General features: G+C 44.1%; 1 protein-coding gene across 2 annotated transcripts in view; it reads right to left on the bottom strand.

Annotated features, from left to right (window-relative positions):
• Positions 1-1,285: 1,285 nt before the first annotated feature.
• Positions 1,286-25,200, bottom strand: part of USP42 (ubiquitin specific peptidase 42) — a 35,782-nt gene continuing 11,867 nt past the window's right edge. Inside the window, exons 1-15 of one of the 2 annotated variants that reach the window (XM_066576379.1) lie at positions 23,830-23,952; positions 23,193-23,456; positions 21,656-21,766; positions 16,779-16,881; positions 14,468-14,535; positions 14,263-14,333; positions 13,223-13,305; positions 10,576-10,687; positions 9,032-9,172; positions 8,509-8,609; positions 8,285-8,417; positions 7,641-8,204; positions 6,662-6,744; positions 5,151-5,963; positions 1,286-2,949 (exon numbers count right to left, since the gene is read on the bottom strand). In XM_066576379.1, the coding sequence (XP_066432476.1) occupies positions 2,934-2,949; positions 5,151-5,963; positions 6,662-6,744; positions 7,641-8,204; positions 8,285-8,417; positions 8,509-8,609; positions 9,032-9,172; positions 10,576-10,687; positions 13,223-13,305; positions 14,263-14,333; positions 14,468-14,535; positions 16,779-16,881; positions 21,656-21,766; positions 23,193-23,217 (2,424 nt within the window). In that variant the 5' untranslated portion in view covers positions 23,218-23,456; positions 23,830-23,952 and the 3' untranslated portion in view covers positions 1,286-2,933. Of the gene's footprint in view, positions 2,950-5,150; positions 5,964-6,661; positions 6,745-7,640; positions 8,205-8,284; positions 8,418-8,508; positions 8,610-9,031; positions 9,173-10,575; positions 10,688-13,222; positions 13,306-14,262; positions 14,334-14,467; positions 14,536-16,778; positions 16,882-21,655; positions 21,767-23,192; positions 23,457-23,829; positions 24,040-25,200 lie in introns of those variants that run through there. The other variant, XM_066576378.1, reaches the window with a different exon arrangement.

Below are 25,200 nucleotides of genomic sequence, written 5' to 3' on the forward strand. Positions count from 1 at the left end.
TGAATGTTGGGCAAACTAACTGAACGGCTGCCATTTACACTGCACTGTCATAGTTAATAAACTTATCGCTCATCGTTTATGCTGCATAAGCGACGAGTTTAACTATGACACTGCAGTGTAAGCAGCAGTCGTTCAGTATTGAACAGCCACTATGTTAAGTGAATGGAGAGGGGAGGAGGGGAGCGAGAACTGAAATCTGCTCCTGCCTCCACGCTGTGAGCCAGCGATACTAGCTGCGGGGACAAGTGTCGGGCATAGTTTACCCAACACTCGTCCCATCTAAATGGGGCTTAAGCTTTTCAGCAATTTGACATTCATCTCTTTTCATATGTCCAGTAAGTGTTACATAAGTCTGGTAGAGCTGTGGTAGCAGCTTAGGCCTCATGTCCATGGCACATGTGGATTTCCACAGCGGAAAACCTGTGAGTCAGTGCGGAAGTTATTTTTAAATGCTTGCTTGTGATCGCAGATGCAATTTTTTTCCCCAAAGTGATCTCTCTCCCCCCCTCCCCCCCCCCCCCCCCCGCATCTCACTGCTCACCCCCGCCGGCACCCGAATCTTTTGAAATGAGCAGGCAGGTACTCGCAAAAGGCAATACTCGCTCAAGTATTTGCCCTTATTGAGTACGCTCGCTCATCTCTAGTGCAGAGCACGGATTCGCAAATCAAATCCGCCCATGGGCATGAGGCCTTTAAAAAAAAAAAAAAAATCAGCACCAAGTTTTGGCAAGAGTGCACATTATGGACCAAGCAGAGTTGGCGACGAATTGCCATATTGGAATAGTTAAGCATCAGACTTCATGAAAACGACTGAACCAGCTCAGGATCACACACGAAAGAACCCAAAACAGACAGCGCAGAATGACATTCTGTGAGAAAACCCATCACATTGTTTATATGGGGGAAATGATGCAAGTGTATACAAATTATGTATTTAAATAGATTGAGCATTTCACAGCAAGGATACAAATAACAATCCTAGTAATGTATGGGCGAGCGGATAATATAGCGTATACTGATCTGTAATCGGTCATACAGTCTAAGTAAATGAAAGGCATTCATTTACTTGAATGATGGCAGCAGACATCGTGCCTCCGATCGGCCACCTTTCCCATCCATTTGGTCAAGATGTAGTTGTGGGTTCCTCAGTTCCATGGGAATAAATAATGTTTCTATTGTCGGACATACATAAAACATGGAGGATGATTTACACAATTAGTATCTAAAAATACAGTACGTGATTATACAGAAAATGCATCTCAAGTGAGACAAAAAATGCAACGTCTTGATGTAGATTTGTTTTTTTTTTTAATTGTATATTTACATGAGACTCCTCAATTCCTTAAGCTTCGGTCTCGATGTCACATGTGGAAAAGAAACATGCTGAGAAAAAACATAGAATCCTGAGTCTGGAAGAAAAGCAGCATTTGAGAGCACATGTTCCAGGGCATTTCCCACTTCCGCTTGAGATCAGGTGTCACGTAACCATCAGCAGTCGACAAGTTCAGGAGGATGAAACGTGTAGAAAACAACCAAAAAAAATTAAAAACACTTGTGTGGTAAAGTTCTATACAGTATTTGTCAGACAGCACCAACTCTGTTCACATAGTTCATTATTTACACAGCAGGTAGAACGGGCACGAGTGAACTGCGCTTTATCCCTTCAGCCTGCGTCCGGAGAGTAGCACATGGACAGAACACAAAAAGCGTTGATCTTCTTGAGGGGGGCCGGCTCCAATGTCAAACGCTGCATCTAAACTAGCACAGATGCCATGGGGGTAAAACAATAAGTACAATTAAAAAGAACATTAAAAATGAGAAAAGACCCCACATCCGTGCGACTGCTACAGAAAAAAATATTCTGCAGGAGGTTTAAAAAAATTAAAAAATTATAAATATGCAAGAAGGGTGCATTGGAGTTTAAAGAAAAGGTTTAGTACCATGTTAGCCTCTGTTCACATATCTGTTAGGAAGTTACCATTATTCGGCACCCTCAAAATGGAGCTGAACAAAAGCAATGGAAGTGCCCAAATGAGGATGTGGCTGACGAATGGCACCCAACAGAACCCACTGACCATGGGCTTATTCTGGCGTGCATATATCAGCTGGGTTTTCACGCCCGGCCAATATACGGTGTCTCTCTCTGCAGGGGGAGGAGGTGGGCCAGGAGCAGTGCACTAAGCTCCCACCCCACTATTTGCAATGGGAGGGGGCGGAACTTAGCTCCGCCCTGTCCTGACCCTCCTATTGCAAACAGGGGCGAGGGGCGGGAGTTCAGTGCACTGCTCCCGGCCTGGCCCGCGTCCTCCCCTGCAGAGAGGGATAGCGTATATTGGCCGGGTTTTTAAGCCCTATGACCGGTTCCATCGGGGTACCTTCAATCATCTCAGCATTTTACCAGACAGCAAGAGCGGCACGTGAAGTGGTGGCAATACATCCAATCAGCAGAGCCACCAGATAACAAGGGGCCAGCCGTCCAAGAACAAAACAGAATATATCACACAAGTGTAGCATCTCCGGTGAGGATGCAGCGTGCTGCGCTACGTTGGCTAGTAAAATGCTAGGTGGCCTAACGGACCCCATTATAGTCCATGAGTTCATCAGTCACCATTCACATCAGTAAGTTTCTGGATTCGGCTCTACTCTTATGTTTGTTGTCCAGTTCCTGGGACAGGGCTGAACAACAAAGCTCTAGCGGATATATGAACAGAGCTCAATATGTTACCAAACTGTACTCTTTACTGAGAGAAATAAACTTTTTGCTGATTGATTCTACCCTTTCTAGCGTGGGGAAGAAAGTTGCACCAAAAATAATAAAATTTATTAAAAAAAAAAAAAGTGGTCGTCAAAAATCAAAAAAGGGCGCAAGAGGTCTGCGGTAGTTTAAGTGCAGCATTTCCAGGCGATTCAAAGTCAAGTCCATGTGGGAGATGCTACGTTTTCACAGTTCTAGAGAGGAAAAAGAACGAGACAAGTTAACCCAGATTCACCATCAGCATACATATAACATTTACCCTCTCTAACACAACTGTGCCATGCATTGAGGGCCCAATCTGCCCACTAGACTTAAAGCATACCTAACCTTACAGAGGACTCCATGTGTGTACCGAGCAGTGGAGACATGATTTCAATAGCTAATACACAATAAAAAAGTCACAACTAACAGTAGTGTCAGCCCCTCCCCCCTCCCCCCCTCTATACAATGAGCCTGATGACTCATCCACTAACCCTGCAGTGACATGCTGGACAGCAGGCAGCAAGTTAGGAGGAAGGGGGACCCCTAGTGGCCAGAATTTTACAACGGTTTTTCAGCACTAAAAAGGTAAATCAAGCAAGTTGTGGTTTTGCCATTATCGCACTGGATAACATAGGTACAAGTTATTTGAAAGGTTGGTGACCGTTTAAGAAAGGAAAGCGGGCACATGGGAGATCTGGAAACAGCAGTGTCCTCATACTATGTAGTGCACCATATTAAGAAGGGTTCAATTTTCCATTACTGCATCAATGCCACACATAAACCAGTTGGGCCAGTCACGTGTGCCAGAAAGTGACACATTAAGGGCAGGCCGGGCCTTTTCTAAAGTCTTCTCCTTCAGCAGACACTTCACAAAATGCAAAAGAGTATCACTACATTCTACAGCGTTGTATAATAGTACTGTAGTCTATGCAATATTATAATATATTACATACACACCTACATACATACACACCTACACATATACATATACATATACATATATACACACACACACACACACACACACACCTACAGAATTGTTTTATGCAATGAAACTCGTTTATACTGTTTGCCTGTATTCAGCTTCTGCAGAAAGTAGCAAGATAGCAACATACCCACACCAAAACTGCTCAGTAAATACTGTACCAGAACCAAGCTCAGTACATCGAAACAATACCAGAACCAAGCTCATAACAGAGTAGCAGAACTAAGCAACTGTGCTGCAGGGGCGTTGATGGGCTTGCAGCAGTGCTTCGGAACATCAGGGGGTAGAGACCGAGCCAGGAGGAGAATTCACATAGCTGCACAAGGGAGGATGATCATCTGGCTGGGCAGACTTAAATGGGTTGTCCCGCGCCGAAACGGGTTTTTTTTTTTTTCAACCCACTTGCTGCCGCGGGACAACCCCTTTAAGTGGGAGTGGTGGTGCACCCCTTAAGGCCCATTTAGACACAACGATTAACGCTCAAAAGATGTCTTTTGAGTGACTTGAACACTAACCATTGTGTCATTTACAGCGCAAGATGATCGCTCAAGATGAGCGATCACCTTGCGATGCCAGCAGAGAATGCAGAAGTGGGGTGTCCCTGCTTGTCTTCTACATCCAGCTGTTCTCGGCTTGATGCGCCCAGCTGTTATACAGCCGAGTGCTCCGACCAGGGTATGGAGAACAGCGCTGGACCGCTCTGTTCTTCATACCCTGCCTGTGATCAGTGAGCAGGATACAGCTGAAACAATAGTATCAGCTGTATCCAGCTGGGAATTCCTGATAAGGCTCAACGATGAGCGATGGCTAAACAAAAACTGCACGATGTCAGCGCAGTTACACACGATTATTGCTCAAAAGACGGCTTTTGAGCGATAATTGTTGTGTCTAAATGGGCCTTTACAAGTATGGCCAGTGTAGGACCACACATGGCACCCATAACTAAAGCCAGCCAGGTTTGTCACGCTTGGCATGTACATGCCATCTGTATATGGCAATAAGGCAGTAGGATGAGAGTACAAATTAAGGACTAGACAGCGAGTCTAGAAAGAGAACCAAGATTATGTTATGTGCGTCTGGGAACGCTTCATCCCACATAATGTGGCCATATTCTTGAGTGGGACAATAGCATTAAAGGTGGGGGTGCACTTTATGAAGGATAAAAGTGTGCCTGAACTGGAAGGTCAAATGCACTTGGGGTAAAAAAAAAAAAAAAAAAGCCCACTGTGGGTTAATAAGTGATATATTACATGTACAAATGTCAATAAACAAAACATTGTTTTTAGATTTTGGCAAACTTTCCCTTTGCAAGGACATTTTTTTAACCTGTCACATTAGCAGGACCAAGTTGTTCTGAATGCTAGCAGGTTATGAAAAACACTCCGCCATCTTACATCTAGAGGGTGGACTTTAGAGGGTTAAACTTACATTCTTTCTTCCATTCGGAACATCTGTTTTTCCACTTTTCTCTTGCCATCAGGTTCATCTCCCCGTGCATTGCCATCGTACTCAAATTTTCTCTTCTTGCCGTTTTCATAAGGTTGGTGGTTAAACCTTCCATGGTAATAAGAATCAGAGTGCCGGGAGAAAGTCGAGTAGTGAGCGTGTTTGCCGTTGTACCCATAATCGCGCCTCTCTCTAGGGTGATAGTACCAGTCATTTCTATGATGTTTGGAATCCCTGTAGTGGTAATCTCTGTTGTCGTACGAGACTCTATCCCGATCATCTCTATAAGAGGAATGAAAATGATCCCATCGCTGATTTCTACCATAGTGGTTCCGCTCACGGCTGTGAGAGCGGTCCCGTCTGGACAGATAACGATACGGATCGTCCATTTTCCCTCGACTCCTTGACCGCTGTCTCCCGTGGTTCCTGTGACCCCTTTCACTACCTCGAGAAAAATAATTCCTGTGTCTGTATTCGTCATTGTGGTAGTGTTTATAGCGATCATACTTGAAGCCGTCTCTGTTCCGGGAATACAAGTCACTCTTCCGAGAGTCTCTCTCATGCTCTGAAAGAGCTCTTTCACTGGGGAAATGCTTCCCGTTAGCATATCCATTATAGGATGTATAATCATTGCCATTTTTCACATCTTGAGGTGTAGTGCAGGCTTCCCTTTGGTGCTCCGCAAGTGCAGAAGATGGCGACAGCGCATTCTGATGCTTCTCAGAGCTTGCGGTATTGTGTTGTGGAGGATCTCCTGGATCAACAGCCAGATTCATCTTTTGTGTATTCTGCAAACTAAGAAGAAAAACAGGAGTCATTTAAACTTCCTAATTAAAGCAAGAAGTTTTACAGGACTGAAATATTAAAGACGTATCCTTTGGATAGATGACCAATATCATCAGTGGAAGTTAGACTCACAGGACCCCATGCTGATTAGCTGTTTGAATGGGTTGCAGTACTTAGCGAGCACTGCAGCTTCTAGTTTTGGGCCTGTAACATTTATCTCCGACATGGCCCTTCAAGTGAATATGTTCGTGCTGCAATACTAGGAAACATCCAGTGCTGTGGCCACTATACAATGAAAAGGCCTCTGCAATGGGGGGGGGGGGGGGGGTTGAGGTAATGCAAGATTCATGCACCAAGTATCTGAGATTGATGACTTATCCTAAGGATAGGTTATCAATAGAGCTGAGCGAGCACGCTCGGATCAAGAAGTTACTCGAGTGAGCATCGCTCTTTTTGAGTAACTGCTTACTGGTCCGAGGGGGCGGCGTGGGTGAGCAGGGGAATTGAGAGAGATCTCTCTCTCTACCACCCGCTAACACTTGCCGCTCGCCTGAGCCTGCTCGGACCAGTAAGCAGTTACTCGAGAAGAGCGATGCTCACTCGAGTAACTGCTTTATCCGAGCGTGCTCGCTCAGCTCTAGTCATCAGTATTCAAGTTCCAAAAACTCTTAATTGCAGCAAAAAAATTAATCTTGGCGCAATCTTACATTTCTATTGCTTCTTTTCTTTCACTCTCAGGATGAGATACGGCCGCTGCAGTTTCTTCATTGATCACAGTTTGGGGGTCAACCTGAAAAATTAAAGAAAAAACTAAATTATACTAAGTTCTTACTAGAAGAAAGAGCAGATAGGCTAAATAAAGAGATCAAACCCAGACAGCACTAAAATTATGAAACAGACTACCATAGCAAGTAAGCTAAGAGAAGCTCAACACTTGAAATATGAGGATCCTGTAGATTACTACTGACCTATGCTCAGGATAGGTCATCAATAGCAGATCGGCTAATTGGGATCCCCGGGTCGGTCATTGACTGTATAGAGCAGTCTTTGTCCTGGAAACCGACAACTCTGTACATTGCGCCATGGTCCAAGATGGTATTACATGCAGAGCCTCACTGAAGTAGTTGGGACTTTGCAATGAGTACCCGGGTTGGTATTACATGCTGTGTACAGAACTGTCTGCTTCCGTACCCACAGTGACTGGCCCGAGAATTCCAAGCAGCAGACGCCTGCTGATCTACTATTAATGACCTATTCTGAGAATAAGTCATCAATAGTAAAAAGTGGGACAACCCCTTTATAGGAAATCTCCAATTTTTGCACAAAAAAATTAAGAACCACCACAATTTAAATATGCATACACCTTAGATGGCCATCAGTTGAAGGATCACTAAGCAAAAAGTTATTCCTCTAAACCCGCCATACAACCACATGCTGGACCAAACGTCCATGTGTTCTCAATGGGGAGACATAAATAAGCCACTGCATATGTTGAAATCCAACATACCCGACCATCACCCCATACTTGCGGTCAGGTGACGTCAGAACACTCCCAACTCAACACCGAGAAAGTCAAAGTTACCCATGATCCCATGCCTTAATGTAAAGCTGAAAATAATATGATTGAGTCCAATTTTAAGAAAAGCTAACCAAGTTCTAATCAGGAAGCTAAAACACAACACTTACTTCAATAGAGCCATTGAGTTTAGCAGGACTCACTGCATTGGTGAACTCATAGGCTTCCTGATCAACTGCATTAGATTTAGATGCCGCCTCTTCATCTTTCCTAACCAAGTTGCCAGGCAAGGTGATGGTGGAATGTCCATTAGTAATGACCGATCCATTCACCATGTCTCCACCATTAGGTATTCTTTTCCGTACACCTTTACTCTCCTCTTCAGATTCCTCTGATGATTCGGCCCCATATGGAACCAGCATGGTGGAGGATACTATAGGATTGGCACTGGCCAATGGTCCGCGATTCAACTTATACTGGAGATCAGTAGTATTTGAGGGTACAGGGCCAACAGACGTAAAATGGGCAGGGGTGTTATGCTTCGTTTCGGAAGATATTTCTTGGGTAGGAAGTGGTTTATTGATGTTTACTATGATTTTTTGCTTTTTGCAATTCATAGTCATTTGTCTGTTTATGGGCAACGGGCCAATGCATCTTTTAAGAATGTTGCCGTTTATCCCAGAACCATTAATGGACGTTTTTGGTGACCTACTCCCGTTCATGTTCTTTACATTCTATGGAAAATAAAATCAATTTTAGTCATTGTAAGTTTTGATGAACTGTTCATATACAACAATACGAGGTACAGTCTTACTTTGATGATCTGCTGGGGTCCTATGAAATCAGACTTTGTGCCTCCAACTTGATGGCTGCTACTGGGTTGAGGAGAGTTGGGGCTGGTAGACTTATGAGAGTAAGGCCCATCACCACATTGCATATTCTGAGATCTTGGGGAAAGAAAGAAATTCTCAAATAACACTTTTTTTCTTGTTTAGAAGAGAGTTTAACGCTAACTATAGCCAAAAGTAGATAACATACCGGATATAAAATAAAAGGTATGCCTGCTGGTTGAGCACAGTTCGGATATCTGCACTGGACACGATTGAGTCATTCATCAAGTACCATTGGTCATTGCTTGCCTGAAAAAGATTATACATTTTGCAGAACCCAAAAAAAAGAAAAAACATATGATATGCCATTGATATAAACTGCAAAGCAGAAAGGAGGAAGGGGTCATTGCTCCCCACATATCCGATTTACAGGGAGTCGCAGTGATTTAGTGCATCAGTATTTAACCAACTTAAATAAGAGCAAAACTATAATATTCCACTGCACATCGCTACAGATTTACCATCAATTCCTTCCCGCCATATGCTATAGTAACTGAAGAGTCTAATGGGCCATTGAGCGAGTACAAGAGTCATAAGGTCCCTTGAAGATTAGCTACAAACAAATGCATTATAATACTTCTCACTATGAGATGAAAGGCATTTCTCAGTGGTGTTCGCTGCATCCCTGGATGATAAGGTAGTATATGGTATGTGCTATCAAAGGTCCTCACCTTTACATAGCAGAAATAATGCCCGGTGTGACAGCTTAGACCTGTGTGCACAAGAACGGCGTATAAGGAGTACATGATGGGTTCTCCATGAGGGTTGGATGTGTATGGACGGATGTTCAGGTATTCTGGATACTTTATTTCCTAAACAAACCCAGTAAGAAAACAAAATCATGAATTAGGAGCCTGTAAACACATCAACACAGCAAACTGCCACCGAAGTTCAATATTAAAAACAAACATAAAATAGTGTATTTCTTACTACTCCCTGTAAAAGCAGTAAAAGTGCAACACACTACAACTACATGCAGAAAAAAATACATCCCCCTTGGATGCTGCGCACAGGAAACTCCGTGCCAATCCATGCTAATTTAGCATTCAACTGACTGCTATGGAAATCGGTGCCCTAAGGCCGCCTGCAGACGGGCGGAATGTTCGCCCTTGGAAGCTGCCATAGGATTGCATTAGCAAATGCAATCCTATGCAGACGGCCGCGGTTTGTCCGCGCGAAATCTTGCACGGCAAACAAATTGCTGCATGTTCTTTTTCTGTGCGGGGCTCGCAAATACAGAAGTTTTAGCCCCTCCGACTGGAGCCAAATCCACGTGTGGATACAAATGCAAATTTTCTGAAAAACTGAAGCTCAGACCTCAGAGTTCTGCCGTAAAGATCTAGGTCCTGCGGATCACCAGCTTACAGATGAAGAACATTTAACTTTACATCACCATGTGTTGGTGATGCTGCAGCCAGTAGAGGAAGTCCACATGCAGACACGGGTCGTTTAACAATTAGATAACACCTTTAAGGATTTTAGGGTCCAATAAAATTAGGGAAAATTATTGATGGACTATCACCGTGATGGGCCATCATTGTAGATCAGGTCTGGCGTCCTCCCCAATTAGCTGTTCACCATGGCTGGAGTGTTTATGCAGAGCAGATTTCTGCAGGAAGCACATACAGCCGTTCCCAGTGTAGTGGCCAAGCTTGGTATTTCAGGAGAAGTTACTATATATTAGTGAGTGGCAACTTTGCATGTAGTGGAGATAATATGGGAGATGGAGCACAGATGACACAGCTGTTGGTTTTCTGCAGAAATTGACTTAATGTACAAGCACACTTTCTCACCAAACAGATGACTTCTGATGATCTACTACCTACCGATGGCCAACCCTTTTGAGACTGGCGTTTCATAAGACAGCAAAGGCTCCTACAAACTTGCCCTAAACCTAAATTGCACAGAAGGGTGTGGCACAATTCGTCTCTTAATATGTTTGGCACAACATGGGTAACACAAACTCAAATCTAGGCCAGTTATGAGTTGGTGTAGTTTATACTTTTAATTTATGCCATTTCCTGGCATATATTCGGGTACTGTGCAGTGGAAGCCCCACCATACTGTTAAGCGCACCCACTTTACCTAACCGAGTGCTAAAAAGGCAAAAAGTTGCAAACTATTGCTCAACTGTGGTGTGTGCTATAATCTGCAACTTTTTATTGCCCCAATTGTTGTGCACGGCCCGTAAATCCCCTCACCCAAGTAGATTCACCTTTGAAAGTTTCCCACCGCTGAAGCTTGCAAACCTCTTCAAGGACAAAGTCAACACATTGGATATTCGATGCACCGTAAATCTTTTTGTTGCAGTCACCAACTGTTTACACCTAATAAAGAGAAAAAAAAAGTAGGAGGGGGAAGAGATATTAAAATGTAAGCAACTCTTAAACTTAAAACTTTGCATAGTGCTGTTTCTCTATTAATTTACCTGGGAATGTATGACTAATAACTTCACCACTGGGCGTCACCATGCCACTTGTCAAATGTGTGTGTACTTCCTCATGCCGTCATCACCTACTGTAGGCCGATGGCAAATTGTCACGGAGAATGCATTTGGTGACAAACCGAAACGTTTTACAGCAGGCAGAACGAAAGCAGCATTGCTCACATGCTCGATCCCTGCCGTTGCAGTGACATCACACCCAACCCCCCCATGTGACTGCTGCAGCCAATCATTGGCCTCAGAGGTATGATGGAGTGTAATTATTGCTGCAGCACAAGTAAATTTAGATCAGGGAGCACCAAAATAGCAGCGCTGGAATGGCAGGTGACTGAACACGCAGTAAAGCAGCTTCGGTTGTTACACAGCATTCCTTGCCTTTTGCCAAGTTGTTGGCATCTCGCAGAACTCCTTAATGACAAGTGACACATAATTCTAAATATATACACACAGATCACGTGTACAGAGCGGCTATGGAGCAGTCTCAGGAGCGGAGAGGCCGTTCAAATGCAGCAAGCACCTGCTGCGTTCTACGGCTGACACAAGCCTGCAATGGCAACCAAGTCATTTAGAACCGAGAGAAGGGGGCGCTCCCGCTGCCACACTCCGTTTACCTTTACTTGCTCCTGGACACATACTCCAGTAGTTTTTCACATTTGGGGAGCATGCTCAGTTCATCCTGCCTTCGCTTCTGAAAGGGCCCACCTAGGCGGGACGCACTGTCGGGCAAACGCTGCCAAACAGCGCGTCCCAGTGGCATATATCTATATTACACTCAAGTTCGGCACTAACAACCAGTCAGGTTGAATCAGCGAACCCAAGCAACCAATGAGGTTGAATCAGACAAGCCAAACAACCAATCAGGTTGCTGGAATTGTGAATCAGAACCAATGAGGTTGCTGGAATTGCTCCACAGTGCCGAACTTGTGTAATATAGATATATGCGTCCCAGTGAGGCTCACTTCTGTGCTGTTACACAGGAGCGAGTATCGCTGCATCTTCCTACAGCGCTGCCTCCAGTCAACGTAAGTAGCAGTCGTTCAGAACTGAACGACTGGTGTTTACACTTACGGCTAGTCGTTCAGTTTCAGCAAGCAGAAACCTCAATGACGGAACGACTGTCACTCAGCCGTTCAGTCTCTGCATGCATTTACACACGACGACGATCGTTCAAACTCCTGCAGAAGTGTGGCGTTTTGAACAACTAACGATAAAACGTGTAAAAGGGTCTTAACTGCTCTGGCCTTGTCTTTAGCACATATAGGCGACTCTGCTCTCTTACTCTGCATTCAGAAAGCTGAACTCCCTCTCCTCTGACAAATGATTAACCAGTTCATATGCACAGGTCAGGTAGTCTTATCAGGGCTTTGGAAGAGGTTTTGCAGAGCTCCAGTTTCCTCTCCTCCTCATACTGTGAAAATAAAGCTACGGGGAAGAACAAAGGGTTAATCCTTCAACTCCTTATGCACAGGCAAACTAATGCACAGAGGTGGAAGGTTCCAGCAGCCCGGAGGTGCAGCAGGTGCTTCTGGGAACTGTGGTTTCCCAAATAGAAGCACTGGTCAGGTGACTGAGGCCCTGTTTGCTCAGTGTAGAAAGTTTCCCCAATGGGTGTAACAGAGTCTAAATATTTAGAAGGGAGGTACAAAGTAGGCCAATTCAGACATGCAGCATTCGATTTAATGAGGTTAGAAAGATATTGGGTGTTTGTGCTCTAACGACAATGCAGCATTTTGTATCAAACTATTAAAATATTGTGCTATTTATCCAGAACGCTGAACACCAAAAATGATGTACGCACCCCAAAATGAAGAAAATAAAGTCTGCCCTGCAAAAGACCAGCACTGACACTGCTCTGTTGCCAGAAAAAAAAGGTTCTGCCTCTCAAACTAAAAATTGTTTTGGTCACCTTATTTTAACATTTAAAAAACGACATGCATATAGGGAATGGAAACGTACCTCCACAGTACCACCTATTGGAAGCAATTTCCACCTGTGACCATGACCAAGGTGCTGTTCACGAGGCCGACGCACTTGTGCATTGAAGCCAAATTTCTTCAGGAAGCAAACAGCGCCATTCAAAACTGCAGTGGCCAGGCTTGGTACTACAGGCAAAGATCCCATTGAAGTGAATGAGAACTCAGCCTACAATACCAAGCCTTGCCACTGCAGGAAGAAGGGAGCCATCTGTTTCCTGCAGAATTTAGCTTAGTGCATGAGCATAAGGGCCAAGAAGAGCTGATCAGCAGGGAAACAACTTCCAATTTACTACTGGTGGCCTATACCAAGGATAGGCCTTTAATAGTTTGTAACCCCTTTAAGCTTGCTGTTAAATGTAGGGTATTAGAACGGAGTAAATTAATGCTGAATGAAAATATGTCAATGCACGGTTGTCAACAAACGGAAATTATAAAGTACTTACTGGCTGCAGTTATATGCGTTGTCCCCATCAAGCTGCTCCGCTTTCACAAACTGTTCCAGAGCCTTATTTACACTATGGGAGTTCTGAGAAGAAAAAATGTTTTAAGTTACATTAACACAAAAAAAAAAAAAAAAAAAAACTCAGCTAGAGCAGTCTTATGGAAACTAATGCAACAACAAAGCTGTTTTAGCTGTCGCTCCATTCAACCTCCTTTAAAGTGCAGAGGTGACACAGGACTCCATTCTCTGGATCGGTGGGGTTTGCAGGGCTAAAAATCAATCAATTCTGGTAAACCCCTTTTACTCAATCCCCTTATAGAGAAGTATTTTTCTTTAGAACAACCTCTAACAGTAACAATGTATTCAGCAGTTGCATGAGAAAATGCAGGGGCACACAAGATATTCGCCACAGATGGGGAAGGTGGTGCGTTAATCAAGGGGAAGGTTACCTACCTTTTAAAGCCAAGGAGCTATTCAAAGCCTTATAAAGAGAATTATGGACTAGTAAATGTGGATTGTTCAGGATTAGAGATGAGCGAGTATACTGGCTAAGGCACATTACTCGAGCGAGAAGTGCCTTAGCCGAGTATCTCCCCGCTCGTCTCTAAAGAATCAGGGGCCGGCGAGGGAGATCTCTCTCCCCCTCACCCCCCCCCCCCCCACCCGCAACTCACCTGTCACGCGAGCGGGGAGATACTCGGCTAAGGCACTACTCGCTCGAGTAATGTGCCTTAGCGAGTATACTCGATCATCTCTATTCAGGATCCTTATGCATTAGAAAGAGTGGAAAGGGACTACAATCCTCCAGAGTCTGTGCTACAGCTAAGCATTACACAGAGTCTACTGAGGTTTAATGTCAGGTGTGGGATACTTCTGTCCTCTGCGGTGGCCGTACTCAAACGTTGGCCACTTGCATATAGGTTTTCCACAGATCACAGCTGATCACTGGGGGTCACTAATGAACTGCATGCAAAAAGGACCCTTGACATAAAAAAGGGGATTGTCAAACATTGAAAAGCCCAATAATGAGGTGTATTTTACCTTTATCTCCAGTGGGATATCGAGATACTCATCATAAGTGTCAGAAACGGATTTACAATTTAGACATTTCACTGTTGGAAACAAGAAAAAAAAGATATGCATCAATATAAACCAAAACACTGTTTTATGTAACCAAAACATTCAAATTTTTTTTAAACCCAAAGAAAGGTAGAAGTAGAGCACTGTATGTATTACATGACCTTACCTCGAGAACGGAGACAACCACCAAATATCTGATGTATAAAAGTTGTTGTTTGTGTGTGTCTGTCCAAGCTGAAACAAAAAAAATGCAGCCATTAGGCTAGAGGATGGGTAGCCGCCTCTCCAGCATCACATATAATCCATAGGGTGTACAGGCAGCAGTTAACATGTTTTCTTGAGTCACAGTTTCCCATCTTGCAGCCATCGCTGTCACTACCTTCTATGAGCAGCCAGCTGTGCCATAAGAATTTACTCAAGATGCTTGTAGTGCATGCCAAAGGAGTAATCATGGAACGGCACGCATTTATAGTATAGTCTATGCCGCAGTACTTTCTGCAAGCTTTCACTTTACTGATGAGAGGACTCAACCGATAGCTTATTGTAAATACCACAGCATAGGATTTTTACACTTTAGAGGACGTTTGTCACCGTGGCCTCTACACCTGGTGCCCGGCGCCCTGAGCAACCATATTGATGGCTACTAAATACCATCCGTATGGTTGCACAGGGCGCCGGGCACCAGGTAGATGTAGGGTAGAAAGCATAGCACCCCTTAGGTCTGCTTGGCCAGATGATGGTTTCCCCTCTGATGTTCCAAGGTGCTACTGTCACAACACAGTCGCTGTGTTCTGCTACTGTATTTATGTTATGAGCTTTTGGTATTTCTATGTACTAAGGGTGGTTTGTGCTACAATATTTATTTTCCGAGATGTTTTGGTGTTGGTATGCCATCTTGCTGCTTTTGTACAAGCCGGAAAGAGGCAGACTATTGTTTATCCATGTATAAAAAGAGATTTTTTTTTTTTTAAACGCAAAAGGGGGTGGAGGTTGCAAAACAGTAAACTAAACTCATTTCTCAGCCCCATGCCATTGCAAAGTGACTGATATCTGCAGCGCTAGTCAGACAATGGGGAGGGGCTAAGGGGTTGTCAGAGTTATGAAAGGCTGTCTCGGTGAGTTTCAGCTGTTTTCTTATTTCACACTACCCTCCACTTGTCCCACACCACCGGCTCCAGTCTCCCTGTGGACGTCACCTTTAGGGCTCATGTCCACGGGCAAAATAAGAATTAAAATCCGCAGCGGATTTTAACTCTTCTCCTGCCCGCGGATCCGCACCCCATAGGGATGCATTGACCACCCGCGGGTAGATAAATACCCGCGGATGGTCAATAAAAGGGATTTTAAAAAAAATGGAGCATGAAAAAATCTGGACCATGCTCCATTTTCATGCGGGTCTCCCGCGGGGACGGCTCCCGCGGGCTTCTATTGAAGGCTATGGAAGCCGTCCGGATCCGCAGGACACAAAAATCTGATTTTACTCACACGCTCCGGTGGTTCTCTTCACCGCGGCGCCATCTTCTCTCAGTCGCGGCCGGATCATTTTGCTTCGGCCCGGCGCATGCGCGGGGCACGTCACCGACATCATCATGCACATCCGCCGAGCCGAAGAAAGAAGATCCGGCCGCGACGAGAGAAGATGACGCCGCAGTTGAAGGAAGTATCCGGAGCGTGTGAGAGGTAAGTTAATTCTGATTTATTCCTATTTTAAGCGCTCATGTCCGCGGAGCAGGAGGGACCCGCTGCAGATTCTACATGGAGAATCCGTAGCGGGCCTGATTTTCCCCGTGGACATGAGGCCTTAGAGCTTGCAGTCAGCTTCAGCCTGTATAAACAAGCTGCTGCAGCCAATGACAGCACTTGGTGATCATTGCCGAGCCCCATCATTGACTGCAGCAGCAAGTTCATGGAATGCCCCCCCAAGGGAGCCTGTAAACGGACACAGCGGAGACCGAATCTGGTGGTGGAGGGACAAGTGGCAATTATCAGCTGCCTTCTTATTTACACCACAGGGGACCCTGCAAGATGACCTTTCATAACTTGAAAACCCCTTTAAAAAACACTCATTCTGCTGGCTACACATTTTTCCCCAAAGTACTCAAAAGGCAAAAGCATAGACAGGTTGCTAGAGCAATTCCATTCAATTGGTGCTCACAGTCATAGCTTTACGTGGCTTCAGTAGTCTGGGGGACCTGCAGGCTTACACAGATGGGGCTCTATATCAATAGCTGATTCACCATTACTGCACAATCTTCGATCACATCGTGATTTCACATATTAATGTAATTTTATGGTATAGCATGAATGATGTCACGCAATTGCATTATCATGTGACATACCACTGAATTTTTTTGCAATTTTTTTTATTTTAAAAGCTGTTTTTATACATTTGTGTGCACTGCACAATGCGATTGGTCGTTCATTCAAGGATCGGTCTAGACGATGTACATGCATCACCAGGGGTAATTTTCACTTACTTAGAGCAACCTCTGAGACAGGATTTCTGCATTTCCTCTACTGTATATCGAAGAAATTCGTGAGCGTCTTCTTGACTTCCATAACGAAAATGTTTCGCAATACCTAAAATAGATGGATGAAATAATCGATTATTCATGAACCACCGTACAAGCACTGAGCTGCTGTACAACACAAGAGATGGCAGCCAGTTCTTTGTAGAGCACAATGTCACAATTCAGATTTAGAAGCATCTGAATTGTCCAGTTTGTTTGATTTAGATGATTATTCTAATTGATTATGGCCTAAATGCATTAATGATTGTTCAGAATCTGCCATCAGGTGTGCACATGGGAGAATTCTTGGTCTTCCCTGAGCAGGTAGGTATAGACTCGCCGCTATGTCATCTCTCATACCACACACAGGAGAGCGGCTTCTCATAGGTAACAGCAGCACAGATGTGACTCCAGTAGCATTGAGAGAACTCCCTTAGTTGTGAGCAGTGACACTTGTGTCCGCTTCTTTCGCTCCCCATCAACTTCTGTAACCTGCCCTATCTGTGGGCTGTTAAAGGGACATTTACACAAATACTGTCGCTCAAAATTTGTTCAAAAGCACGAAAATGCGTGATAAATCGATACGTCTAAACGCGAGCCACTGCGCACCATTGGTGTACTTGTCGTTTGTTGCTCAGTTTCAGCCTGCTTAAAAATCATGGCTGGTTCGCTCACTTCTCACTTGTGTCTGAGTGCTCCCCGCTCAGTATTCCACTAGAACATGAAGCACTAAGAGAGGTGTGCGAGAAGTTTGCGATTCCCAGCGACGATCTGCCTGTCTACACATTCTGCACAAGTGCAAACAACTAGCGGGGATGTCACTCGCTCATTTAAACAAGTCGTCCTGTGTAAATGGGGCATTTGTCGTCAGTGTTTGTGCACGAGCACCAGACGGCATTATGTTAGGCATAGAGGGACAGAAAATTTAAAAACTCCCTGCTCCCGGCTAGTAGGAGTAGCTGAAAGCAGGGAGCTGTCATAGAGAGCCGCTGTATACGGTTCCGTGTCACATGATCGCGGTTATCCAATGGAGGGGAGATAAAATTACATCCCTAAAGCCCCTGAACACAAGATTAGGGCTACAATGTGCATGTTTCTGAACATGGGACGAACCGGGGGATCCATTTTGGGATAAAAGTCTTCATTCTTATGTGTGCCGTACAACCCCCCCCCCCCCCCCAAAAAAAACTGTTTTTAAAATGACATTTGCCAAAAAATGAAAATCGTCATTTTTTCCTTCTGCTTAGTTTCATTCAAAAAAATGTGGGGTCCAAATATGCAGTACACCCCTAGATGAATTAGTTAAGGGGTCTAGTTTTCAAAATGGGGTCATTTGTGGGGGTTCTCTGTCGTTTTGGCCACTCAAGGGCTCTACAAGTGGGCAATGGGGCCTAAAACACCTTCAAGCAAAAGGTCTGTTCTGAAAGCCACTGGCTGCTCCTTTCGGTTTGGGCCCCGCTGTGCATACGGAAATATTAGGGCCACATTGGGTATGTTTCTGAACACAGGACCAACAGGAGTATCCATTTTGGGGTGCAAATCCTCATTTTCATGTGCACTATAGGAAAAAAGAATAGGTCTTTAAAATGGCATTTTCAAAAATATGAAATTTAATTTTTTCTCCTCTAAATTGCATTAACTCTTGAAAAGAAACGGTGGGGACAAAATCCTCCTGACCCCCTCAGTGAATACATCAAGGGGTGTAGTTTTTAAAATGGGGTCATTTGTGGGGGTAGGAAAACAAAATGTTCCTCAAAATATTAATGTTAAATTTGTACTTCTCCTAAAAGGTTTCCAAATATGCGTCCAGAATAACGTAAACAGATGGAAATATACATCTTATCCTTTTTTCACATTTTCAATATCTCAAATATGTGCAAACGTAACGTAGAAATTTTTGATGACAATTTTTTTTTTAAATGTTCCCAATTTTGGCACTTTTAATAAATATACACAAATTCTATCGGTCTATTTTCACCACCTAAATGAAGTACAACATGTGGCGAAAAAACAATGTCAGAATCACTTGGATATGCAAAACCTTTACGGAGTTATTCTATGTTAAAGTGACATGTCCGATTTCCAAAATTTGGCCTGGTCATTAAGGCGCAAACAGGCTTGGTCACTAAGGGGTTAAAGGGAACCTGTCACTACTGAACAGTACCATAAACCAAGTAATGGTGCCATTTAGGGAGATGGAGAGCCAGGGGTGGGAGTAGGGAATGTATTTTCTATACTTGCTCACTTCCTGAGCGATTTGAAAATCTGACACCAGACCAGTGGTGCCGTTCAGCAGCAACCGTGTCCCTTTAATAACTCAAACCCAACTTTCTCATGGAAAAAATTACTTCTGGATATACATTGGCCAATCACTGCATTAGGAACACCTACCTAACAAAAGGTTGGTTTACCTTTTGGGGCGATTGCGGCTTTCAGGCGTCATGGAATAGATTCCACAAAGTGGCAAACATCCTCCATACTCAATTCAACCCATGCCCGCTGTAGTGGCCCTGTCAGATGGAGCACATTTTGCAGATATGTAGGAATAGATCTCACAGTCCTTTTCAGCATATCCCAAACATGTTCATTGGGGTTACAGTCCTGTGAGTTTGAGGACCATGGCAGTGTGAAGAATTCATGGTCAAGCTCCTCCAGCCACTCCCTAGTAATCGGAGTTCGATAACAGAGTTGTCGTGTTTAAAGATGGCACTGTGGTCCGAGAAGACTTCCTGAAGATATGGCTGCAGATGGTCAGCTAACAGGTCCCTGTAGCGTTCACCATTCAAGGGTTGTGGTATGAAGCCCAGAAGACCTAGGCCATGCCAGGCAACTCTCCCTATACCACAACACCACCACCAGTTTTATGCCACTTATGTCAGATTCGGACCAAGACATCCGTATGGTTTGGCAGGAAAGGGACTGTTTTCTCTAGACATCCTTCTGCCATGTATCCAAGGTCCACTGAGGCTTTGTTAGCAATGACGCAGGGTCATCAGGGGGTGGTCTTCGGCTATTGAATCCCAAATCGCCACAAGGTTTGCCACATGGTCATTGTTGAAGTCTGTATAACTTTCCCTCTGTTGTACTGTTGGGTCAGTTGATCCACTGTGTCATGTTGTCGCTGAGATACCAAATGTGCCACTAGATGCTCACCTCCAACCACATGACCCGTTTTGGGGTTATTGCGCCTTGAGCCACTTTTGTTTCACCTCCACTGTCTAACCACAAGTGGCCTGCTGCTGTGTGATCTTCTCTTGGATGTCTGTCCATGGTTCAACCAGTCCTGTACACTCTTGATACAGTGGTCTGGGTACAGCCAACGAGTGTGACCATTCCAGAAATACTGGCACCGACTCTACGGGCACCGAAAGTCTGCCCAGAGTCAAAACTACCCAAGTCATGTTTACCCCTGACTGCCAAATATTGCCTTCTGTCATGTGAAGGAGAGGTCAGCACATTACCCGAGAGCAGATTAGTAATAATGTACTTCACGATGGTTGCATCATGATCACATTCCAGCTGTTCCTAATGCAGTGATTGTTCAGAGTGGAATGGCCAGCCAAATGGACAATAGTACTTTGCAGCTATCTAACTACTTATATACCCTACCTTGCATGACCTGTGCAGAGGCTGTGCAACACCAGACATATATATTCCTAGAACTCTTTATATCCCTACATAGTCTAAAATACATCAATTACAAATCCATTCCAATCTTCTGCCCAGTTCTATGTGCATGGCCCAAGGACGATACATTATCTACCAGTCTTCTCCTCCAACTCACCTTGGTAAGAGCAGCGCCTAGAGACAAAATTATCCTTTTTCGACAGGCTAGGGTAATAACTTTATGAGAGCAGGAGTTCCTTAGGTCCTCCCAGAAATAATGCATGAGGTCATGCATGGGCACAGCCGCTTCATTGATTTCAAAAGGAAGTGCTGGAAATCGTCAAGTACAAGCACCCAGCAATCTCCAGTGAAAGAATTTGCCCCATTCAAGCAGGGGCCTTTGGAACTCCAAGCGGTTGGACCCTCAATCAAGGTCATGGATAGAGAAAAAAACTTTATATATCTTAGCACAACCCATTTAGAAAGGGAACCTGTCACCTGAAAAGTTTTTCTCACTCTACTGCCGTAACGTTAAGCAGTACAACCCAAGCAGAACACCCCCCCCCCCCCAAAAAAAAGAGTCTTCTTGCATTTGCAGAAATTCTTCCTTTGAAAAGAACGTACCTAGCATACAAATCATCCGCCTCGAGCCAAAAAGGCAGCAGAGCACTGTCATAGCACTGTCTCCCCTCCAGTTCACCTTCTTCCCCCCTGGGTATGCATGCCTGTGCTGGTACCACTGAAATCTGCGCCCCTCTGACCACGTCTTATCGGCACATGAGCAGGTAAGCCGGGTGTATTACACCTTGACTTTACAGGCATAATGTGCATGTGCTGGAAGTTGTGACTGTCGGGGAGCATAGCACCGTTGCAAGATTTTAGTGCTACCATCGCTGACGTGCATACACAGGGGTAGGCGGCAAGCCAGGGGAGAGGCCGGGTTAGGGCACACATGTGCTCACTTGGAGGGCTCATGGCACCAGCTCTCACTTGGAGCACATAGGCCCAACTCTCACTCAAGGCCGTTGATTTGCATAATCTGTGCACTACGTCTGCAGATGCGAAAAAGCCTTTCTAGTATAAAAGCATGTGTGCTCTGCTGGTATCATACTGCTAACACCATGGCGGCGGATTGAGAAGAATTTTTCCAGGTGACAGATTCCCTTCATGTTTAGTTCCAACTGCCTGACCGCACAACAAGATTTCGTTTCAAGCAACAGGCACCAAAAGAAACTTACGTCTGAGATCATTGATAACACTAGTTGGCTTCACGACTCCTCCGGAGTTACAAAGGGCTTGAGCTACATGAGACTGCATCACACACATCATACAGAAGTCTTGTTCACGACCTGAAAGCAAAATGATAAAAGTAAACCATAAACACCCAGGAATTAGTGAACGGTAACTAGATTATATCTAAAAGGCTGTTTTTGTGTTTTACTATGAACTTTATTAACCGCCCTGGGAAAAGTTTGAGTGTCCATGACCTGCAGCTCTCTGAAGGTCATGGCTGCCAGGCTTCTTCTCACCCCAACAATACTTAGCGATAAAACAGGGCTTTCGGTATATAAAAGATTGACAAGGTTTTGTTTAATAGGATGGGTCATCTCTCCCTTCATTCTGGAGCAACTCATAGGCCGTTTCTCTACAGACCCAGCTGTCAATCCATCCATACATTTCCAGGAGGAATAGCACAAGGTAAGAGTTTTCAGGCATTGCCATTTCTTGAGCAATACAAGTATTTACTGTAAAAGACATGTCTTAAGAGCTGACAGCTCCTCTTTAAAGGGGTTGTGTCACTATGAAGAAAAAATAAATAAATTTCGGAATAAAATTAAAAAAAAAATAAAAAAAATAGTAATTTATACTCTCCCCTCTTCAGTCCCCCCAGGACACAGGCTGAGTGGCTCCCGGCAAGTACGTCCGGCAGATGTCAGGTAACCAATGTGGCCAACCGAAAGCTGTAGAGATACCATCCTAACTCCTGGCATCAGTACTCACATCCTGGGTGCCATGTCGTCAGGAGTTTGGGACGGTGATGCTGCGGCCGCTGAGTTGCCGCATTGGTCACCTGACTTCCGCTGGACATGCATGCCAGTGCCACGGAAGCTGCTTAGCCGTGTCCTGTGGAGGTTAAAGACAGCAGAATATTGTTTTTTGTTTGTTTTTTTTTATGCCAGACCTAGCTGTTATAACAAAAAAAAATAAAAATTTCACACAACCCCTTTAATTGGGAACACTTTGTATAGAATAAGTTTTGAAGTGGTGCCTGGATGTTACAAGCCTACAGCGATACAGTCTGGTTTTGTAAGCGCAAGGATCAGATCCCATAAACAGCGTAAAGGGTTCACCAGAAAAAGTTAGTGTGTTATCAGTGGCTATATGACGGTATACAGGTATGGGTCTCTTAGCCAAAGATAGTTATACAGTTTGATGAGAAAAGAAGTAGAGGCTAAAGAAAAACAAAAAAAGTGTGAGAAAGGCTATAATCAGGGAAAAGTATTAAAAATCAGGGAAATGTATTAAAAATAGAAGCAGTGCTCCTGACAGTGCAGAAAAAACTCCCAAGCAATCAGAATAGATCCCATACCTGTATTTCATCTCAACAATTGGCCTTTACGACATTTCTCCTCTATATAAAGAGTATAGGGGCATCTAAGCTTAGGGGGGGTGATTCAATTTAAACTGTCCCACCATAAGAATGTTTGGTCTAGCAACACAAACCTATAGAAATTATTTGAGGTGGTTGGACATTGATGTGCAGAGAATATATACCTGCCCAAAATGGTGGCTGTATCATCCAAATCCTGGGCTGCTCCTTGAGTCCAGGGCCAAAAAACTCCAAATTAGCTTGTAGGTGTTGAAGAGCAAGATAACGTGAGCATTTGCTCTCCTGAGCCTTTTGCTCAAGGAAGGACTTAAGTGTTGCAGCACAGCGGGGCAAGTTTGCTGACACTGGCAAGGATTATAGTGGACAAGTTTAGCAATAGGTTGCAATCTTGCTTGAAGCCAGTGCTGCTTAGCATCAAGAACTTACAGCTAGAAACATTAAAGGAAACGTGAGATCAGAGTAGAAATTGAATTGGAAAAAAAAGCAACCCACTTTCCTCCAATTTCCCTCGCTGCAGGCTTTGTCAGGTAAAGGGGTTCTGCTTCCCACTGGGGTATCATTTATGCTGGATGTCTATAGGGATAGTGGTTAGGGGGTGTGCCTGTAGGACGCACTACCCCATCCTATTTCCTAATGCTGATCACTGGCTGTTATTGCATTACAACACCCAGCAGGTTATTGCTCAAGGCCCATGCCAAGAGTAGTCTTGCAGCAATAGAAGCTGAGCAGGAGGTTGCCTACTCAGGACCTCACTAACCAAAATGAGCAAACTCAGAGGAAGATGAAAGAAGTCATACTCACAAGCCTTGGAGTGCTCTCGAGTGAGCATGTAGTTAGCGAGAGGGGCAGTGTATGTTAGACACTGCAGAACAGAGTTCACAAAGCAAGTATTGCCGAGGTTTTGGAGACCAGCTCCAACCTTTTGTATCCGTTGCCATTTCAATCTCAGTTTCTCAGCTGGGAACAGGATTTTTTGTGGCGTATTTATGCTATCTCCAGGAACAGCCAAAGCTGAAAGATAAAAGATGGTAACGTTAGTGATGTTCAACCCAAAGTGAGCCACCTGAAAGAGAACGACATCTGCCTTGTGTGCGAAAGAATGCATGTAAAGGTGACACATACATAAGCTGCAGTAGTAGACATACAACAAGGTACGTTAATAACTTAAAGGGAGTTTCCACAATTAACTTGAAGGGGTTGCCTTAGATTTTGGGGAAAAAAAAAAATATATACATTTTTCCAAGTGTCAAAACAACCCCTTTAAACTTAATTTACCCCTTCCCAAAAAGGTCCCCCAGTGTGCAAGCCTAAAAAAAAGTTCATTTTTTTTCTACTGCTCATTCCCCACCGCCGACTCAGCTTTTCCTGCTGGCGTCATCCTTGCATGCTGCAGTCAGCCTAAGCCGTCTCTAAACAAGCTACTGCAGCCAATGACAAGAGCTCAGCGATTGTCGCTGAGCTCTGTCATTGGCCGCAGCAAAAGTTTTACAAAATGTCACAGGAGGACTGCAGCCTGTAAACAAACAGCAGAGATCCAGAGCCGCCATTGGGACACAAGCAGGAAAAGGAGAGTATGAGCTCTTTATTATGTTTAAATACTGATTTGGATATTTAAAAAAAATAAAAAATTATATATATATATATATATATATATATATATATATATATATATATATATATATATATATATATATAACATTTCCAATCTTGGACAACCCCTTTAAAGAGGACTTGGTGGTTGTATATCCATTGCAGTGAATAGTTCATAAATCCCCCACTTGTGGACCAGTGTGGGGCTGGGGCCTGCTGGTTCCTAGACTCACCGGCAGTCCCGTTTGCAGAGTGCCTTATGAATTTGACTTTTGGGAAAACATCACAACATACAGCTGGGTAATTTGATGTGCTTCGGTGCCTCCCACCTCGTAATGAAGCCACAGCTTTTAGCACGGCTATGCATTGGACTACACCAGCAGTGAGCTTCTAGTTACACATTACTTAGCCATGATATTTTCTACTGACTTTTGCTTATTTATGTATTTTACATATTTTCCCTACTCTACATAGCAATCATTTGAGAGGCGACATATTGATGCCACCACAACATAAATCCGTAGATCATTTTAGATGCAATCCATTTCATACTGAATAAAAAAAAAAAAAAAAATTCTCCTT

The sequence above is a fragment of the Eleutherodactylus coqui genome, chromosome 8 (genome assembly GCF_035609145.1).
Source record: "Eleutherodactylus coqui strain aEleCoq1 chromosome 8, aEleCoq1.hap1, whole genome shotgun sequence".
NCBI lineage: Eukaryota > Metazoa > Chordata > Amphibia > Anura > Eleutherodactylidae > Eleutherodactylus > Eleutherodactylus coqui.